The sequence below is a fragment of the Bombus impatiens genome, unplaced genomic scaffold (genome assembly GCF_000188095.3).
Source record: "Bombus impatiens unplaced genomic scaffold, BIMP_2.2 scf_2850, whole genome shotgun sequence".
Classification (NCBI taxonomy): domain Eukaryota; kingdom Metazoa; phylum Arthropoda; class Insecta; order Hymenoptera; family Apidae; genus Bombus; species Bombus impatiens.
In genome coordinates, this window is record NT_179269.1 from 115,468 (window position 1) to 122,531 (window position 7,064).

Sequence of the window (7,064 nt, forward strand, 5' to 3'; positions counted from 1 at the left end):
TAACCGGTAAAAAGGTTTTCGTTCCAGAACAGGGTCACGATAAAATACATCGTTCCCTTTTTTTATTTTCAAGAACTTCACGCCTACGGCTGTCATCCGGAGATTGTAATGGTTTGGATTAGATTTCTGATCGATTTAATCGTTTGAAGATATCAAGCGGAGAGAAAGGATCCACGCGACGGGACTACGTTTGTCTATGTTTGTATTTTGTTGTAAGAAAGAGAGAGAACGATAGACTAAATCAGTTAAATTTTGTTTAAACGCTTCTCGTTATTCAAAGTAATTTTTATTATCCATCTAAATCTTAAATGCTGTTCAAGAGTAAATAAATTTCATAGATACTCGCGTCCGTGGAATTGGGAATTGAGACGGGTTATTAACCTTCTAGAAATCGTCTTAAGAAATTATTAATGAACTGCTTCGTAGTTTTGACAAGTCTTGATGAATAATTCAATAACTTTTGAAAGAAATGAAAGAGGTAGAACATCGACGTGTTAGCAAGTACCACTTCGAAATAACTCAAGAGAAAATTATATTGTTGTTGTGACCATATTTTAGACTAATTGTACGTTACGTTGTTGTACGTCTGCTTATCGGACCTGCAGCGAAATCTACTAATCCAATTTTGTAAGAAAAAGTTCGAAAAATGTAAGTATTATAAAAGAGAAAAAGTCAACCGGTTTTAGAAAGTGCTCCATCATTTGCTCTGTATCGATCAGATTCCTCCATGCAGCTTTTACATGCGCGCATCAATCTTCCATAATCGTTTCCTTAAAAACGAAACGAAAGACCTCTTGAACCGTTGCGTTAAGGTTAAACGCTTCTCAGATTCCTTAGATTCTCTTACAAATTCTTGAGAATTAATATCGAAGCAAACGTGCACGTAACAACAAACCCTGCTTATCAAATATCAAATTTACCTTATCTTTGTCTTAATCTTATTATTATATCTTATTATTTATCTTAAATACCAATTTTTTGCCGAGTTGTTCGATTTATTACATACCGAAGTTAAGCGAATTTCTAGATAACCTGACATTCTCCGTTCGAAATAGAATTGAATATCTGTCGCAAACAGAGATTTCACTATCTTACTCTCTATACGTGAAATGAATACAGAATTCACCTTGACGCTTCTTATTTCACATTCTATCGTTCTTATCGATTCACTCGAATCTACGTTTACTTTTCATTCCAACTTCTAATTGCTTCAGACTCTGTTCTTTTTTCCTACTCGCTCCAAATTACGATTACTCCAAAACTCTGTTCGCTCTTTCTGTAGCTTCGATCTACATCAACAACAAACGCAACCCTCTCGATTATCGATTCGCTTATCGATTAATTCAACGCCATTCGAACCAACCCATGGTATATCGAACATCGGGAGTACACATAGCGCATGCCGTTATGTTAATACTCCGTTCCCTGTCGGTTGTAACGTAACGGTCGAGTTACAGCGAGTGCAAGCTGCGTGTCGGCTATATCTCGCACTGATCGCAGGCCCAACTGTTTCAATGTATTGATTGGATTATTGTTATTAAATGCAGCGAATGGTTAACTGCTATCGCGTGCAACGATCGCGATACTCGCCCGCGGATTTGTCGAACGCGAAGACAGCCGCGCCACATTCGCCTCGAACTCGTATGTGGCCCTATAACGGTCTTCCCGATCGTGCATGCGTGCATGGGTCAACACGCGCGTGCGGAAGCACGCGTCACACGCCGGAGCGGCCGTCCAAATCTGTCAGTAGGTCATTCGTACGGGGAACCGCCGCGCCTCCTTTAAGTTTCCAATGACCTTGACCATCGCCGTTCACCTGCACCGATTGATCGACCATCGCCCGACTCCATTTCGCACTAGAAGGTTGGAAGAGGAAAATTTAGGAGCTTGTGAAACAATTGGATGTATTTTTGCTATTTCAACGAGTAATGGCAACTACGTATGTATATCTCTTGGAGAACGTTGGAAATGCACGAATGACTTTTAGCCAGCGTTAGATATTACATATGTAGCGATGATCGTAACGGAGAAAACATTTCTAGAGAAGGTCGACGTCATTTTATGCTGGAAAGAAACATCGTGCGAAATCAGTCTGCATCTGCGAATGTGAACTTCTGGTAGAACGCTTACTGCTCCGGAATCAGAGGTCATTGTCATACTGAGACATGTCCTTACAACTATGGTAATAAACAATGCACGGCCATTCCTGCATGAATAAGAAGTTCCTAACCTTCAGATAGATTTTTCCAAACCCGTACTATTACATGCTAAAGGAACAGTATGAAACATGAAGTCTATCTAGTTTATCCTATCTTAAAGGAAGTAATAAATCATTTCTTTATTCGTAACTTTATTTAACCAAAAGTTATTTACTATCTGGTCACTGACGATCGCTCGCTACTATACAAACTACGCGTCTGTACATTCTCGAGCAGGCCACACGCTTCAACCCCGCCCTCCGATTATTAGCCCGGAAGTGATCAGCGTTGACATCACGCGAGGCGTTGTTGTTCGCGAATTCGATTTTATTAGATTACGGTACCCAAATATTCACGGACGACGTTGGAGGCTCGCGTGCCACGCAACAATACTCGCGAACAGTTTCTGCAGTTTGCAGAAGAAAATCATCAGACGCGTGTTCGTGATTGCAACGTTTATGTACGGCGATGCTCATTACCAATTTTGTAACGGTAGCGAGCATGGCGTGTGAAAGTCATTTCGTGACGAGGAACGCACTCGATAATCATTGCTAAATATAACTCGTTTGTAGTTTGTCGCCTCATAATTAGGATGTTTAGGAATAAAGAAAGGGGATTAGCGAGTCGCAAGAAGAAAACCGCAAATGCGTAGAGAACACAGTCGAAAGTTGCTAAGAGAAGAAAGCGGAAGGTGCACAATCGTAATTCGTCCGTTTGAGTTTCGATGCAATGGCAAGTTGAAGTAGATCAGTGATGTTTTTCCGTGCTCCCTAACTTCATCCATAGGGGTTGCGATAACCCTGGTATCCCATGTAAGGAGAGTTTACTGAGACGTAATCACTTCTGTGAGACCATGGCTCCTCTTGTCCGTATGCTGAAGAAGATAACAAAAAAATTATATAGACACTGAGATATTTCATAGTAATTTAAAATAATTTAAAATAATTTCCCCATAGTTTATATACCTGGAGATACTTTGAAATATTGTATAATAATTCGAAATAATTTAAAGTAATTGTTGACTCTCCCCAATAATAATTCGTTCAAATAGAAAATTTCGGAACGATTGAAATTTCGTCCCGATAGAAAAGTCCAAAGTGGCAATAACGCAACTATTGCTCGACAGTGCTTATGGAAGAGCGATCGTCATACTCGAGTAACACTCAAATTTTCCATATCCCAAGAAACACGTACAATTATTAAAATTACTACTATCAATAAGCTATCGAAATGCATCCTATACGACAATTCCACGTTTAGGAATCATCGAGTGTTATATAACTGTAATTAATTGACAAGGAGAGAAATATTGTGTCATCGAGCATTGGCTCAACGTATATTGATGATATTTCGACCGTCTCGGCTATTCTAGTCTCCTATAATCGCTTCTTACAACCGATGTAATTTTCATCGCTTTGAATTAAGGAAGCGTGACACAAAAAATATAATCGTGTTCATTTACCTGTTGGATAATCGACGGGTGTATCAGCGGCCGTACCCCACATGTGATAAGGGTAACCCTGGTAATGTGAATTCGCGAATTTACAAATCTTCAGACGCGCCAGTAACGAGGGAACAATGATGGATGCTAGCACTAGTAGCTTCTTGATGAAATGAACACCGAGGAAAATGGGTAGCAGCAACAGTTTCACTTTCAATAGGTTTAATAGGATTAGAAGAGGAAGGATTATGGAGGTTTTCTTCTTCAGAAGTCTCCAGTTATCTAGATAAAACGATTAATATCATCGATATGAAAATTGATAAAGAATTTATTCGCGAGTCAGTATTTCAGAAATATTTCAGAAATTCACTAATGCAACTATCTGCAATGCTGATAAAACGAAATACATGTTTCTTGAAAACACGGTTTACATTCGAGAGACTCAGTTCTGAAAATTAAGAATATAATTACCAGCAGGGTATTTTCTGCTCTGCATTTGAATAAGTTCATCCTCGTCCATGATCATAGGCGCGCTACCAAAACTCCTACCAGTGGCAGAGTTGTCAACCGTGTAAACCAAAGCTCGTTTCGTCAGCAGATCCTCCAAGCAGTCCCTGACGAAGTTCAAGGCCTCGACCGCATCGGTTTTGAACACACGTGACTGTGGTAACTTTGGGAGTATCGGTTGTCCAGATATGGATGGGATTCTTACAATACGCAGGGAACCATAGCTGTATTCCTAATAAAAATGAAAATAATTAATTATAATTTTATTGGATTGTTTACAATTTTATTGTGGTTCGTCGTCTGATGTTACGAGATGCGAAAGTCTATGTTTGGAATTAACTCTAGATATAGGCCACGACTGTACGATTCGATTACCGACAGCGTTAATTAAAAAGTAAAAGTTGACGAAAGTAACGTGGGTACAACGTGTATGTAGATACTCTCGCTGTTGCACGAACACGAATGATAATAATGGTTTGCAGCGAAATCGTTACGGGTTTCAATCAGTTACACGCTACTTCCACTAATTTTCCTCAAAAAGTGTCTTTACCCGTACAACAAAGCACCTTGTGGAAAAGATTGTTTCATTTTTACGACAAGTTTCGAAATAACGAGTACAATACGGCTTAACAGCGCGGACTTCTATTTGGAGCTATGTAGTGCATGACATTTCTTAGAAGCTAATCGTATGTTCAAATTTCTATCCATTTGTAATCTGATAAAATTCTTAACAAAATAAAGATCGCTATATCACTGTCATACCTTCTCCCTCACAATGTCATGAAGCCACCTGGCAACTTTGTATTTCCCACAAGTGATTATATCTTTGCGCAGGCTGCAGTCTACTCGAGATCTCTCGACAAACGTATTGTTTGAATTATCAAACGCCAATACAGAGGCGTGCTTCGAAAAACAATAAAAAGTCACTAACAAAACGTAGCTAATTCTCTCGAACCAGCCCAACTTCCAACCATCTCGTATACACTTCATGATTCTGCGAATGAAAATCCAAAAAAACAAAGATCGTCGACGCAACGATCCTCTCTATCCCGAACTTATACAGGAATTTTTTCGATGAACTTTTATTTCCATAATTATATTCACAAGATGAAGAAATAGATGAATGAAGGTACGTGAGCACCACGCCTTGTTTATGCAGACGAGACGACAAGATTAAGTCCACAAGCTCTCTGACGATAGTTACGAGGTGTCCGGACCATTTATATGTAGTACATTTAGGTCGGTGGGGGTACCGGTCCATGGCTTAGATAATCCTGCACAGAGACTTGATTCTTCGCGTTGTAATGTTTGTAAAGGCAATGGCGAACCCGGCGAACGGTGCTCATAATGAAATTAACTATCACAATAGATCAAAAACGTAATTAAAACGTAGAGCAATTTCAGCAAACTCTGTGATAATTAGTCATTATAGTACCAGTAAACGACTTCGTTCGTAATTGCAGAGATATTCGCCAAAATTTGAATTTTAAGCAAAGTTGCATCTACGAATCTTTGGCTGATACTGATCCGATCTAACTAATTAGCATTATATATAGCAATCATAGACATTTGCATCCCACGACTCTTCGACTTCCTCTCAATGTAACCTACTGCTTCGGTTTAACACATCCATCATGTGACGAGAAAGGAGATACACTGTTGTACATGGTTGGATGTTCCCGACCAGCCTCTTTCCGAGACCGGTTAGTACCCTTCGTTGTTGAAGCAGAGGTTTTGTTAAACGTTTTCAGTCGAATACGAGCACACGTATGATTGAAAGACTGGGTTAATGAAGTGGGAAAATTGAAATAAGATATGCACAGAAACATTTCACATTAGACTTGAAAAAATAAGGATAAGAAATAAATAATAAGAAAAAAATAAGAATGGAATAATTTGAAAATACAGAAATGCCTTTCACATATACTTCACAAAAAATAACTCAAATCAGCAAAGATACATTGTTGCAAATCTACAAGCTTTCTATAACAAATGACAAGTTGAAAGACAAGAAAAAAAATTTACATTCGGTGGTAAAAAAGAATAAACTGCAACATTTATCACGATGTTTGACGATCTGCAAGGAGAGCACGCAGAGGTTTTGCCTACTTTCTCATTGCTTTTTGATACTTACTTCTGATTATCTAACTGGTCGTAATGAGTGACATAGTTTTCTTAACTGTCAGTAACATTCTCGAAAACTCGTCTCAATTTTATGATGGTTGTCGAACGAATTGTCCAAACAAGAACTACAAGATCCAGTAAACAAAAAAAAAAGCAAACAGGTGCTCGGAACTCTAGTTTTGATACCACAGTCAAATATCTTCACAACGTTACATGTATATACAGAACTTATAAGGTAATTAGGTTCTTCCCTTTTACCTTTTATCAAAATCGGCGTAACGTTTTCATTTACATATAATTTACATGTACTACTTTTCTAAGTATTTTAAGTTTACATGTATCGTATGAATGTCACGTATGTTTTAATTGGACCAAGTTGATTTATTAATCAGGCTTACTTATTTACATATATTTGTATTATATATTATAATTAATATGTGTAACTAATATTTCTTGCCTGATCAATTATGCCTATTTACATAACTGATTTATAAGATTTCAAATGCAGAACATAACGGCCACTCATGGTATCATTCATCTTAGAAAATATACTCCATCTACTTTTATGTAACTTTTAAATTTGGGGTTAGATAAAATATGAAAGGATGTATATCGTTTCAATTTTATGGTAAGATTTTTCTTAGACCCTTGGAGATGAATTCTTCTTTTAACGATGGACACAATAATATAATAATATAGACTATAGAACATCCACATTTGAAAAAAATGTAAATTAATCGTAAATAATTTTTGAAATGTCATATATACAATCATTCATAGTACATATAATTCAA

The 7,064-nt window shown here is 37.7% G+C and overlaps 1 protein-coding gene across 1 annotated transcript; it reads right to left on the reverse strand.

Moving 5' to 3' along the window:
- Positions 1 to 215: 215 nt before the first annotated feature.
- LOC105681894 lies at positions 216 to 5,972 on the reverse strand. Its single transcript, XM_012393374.2, has 4 exons — positions 4,909 to 5,972; positions 4,111 to 4,378; positions 3,661 to 3,921; positions 216 to 3,072 (listed from the first exon to the last, which is right to left on the reverse strand). Exons 1-4 carry the CDS (start codon positions 5,134 to 5,136, stop codon positions 2,975 to 2,977), a joined length of 855 nt encoding a protein of 284 aa, XP_012248797.1. The 5' UTR covers positions 5,137 to 5,972; the 3' UTR covers positions 216 to 2,974.
- Between the last annotated feature and the right edge of the window lie 1,092 nt (positions 5,973 to 7,064).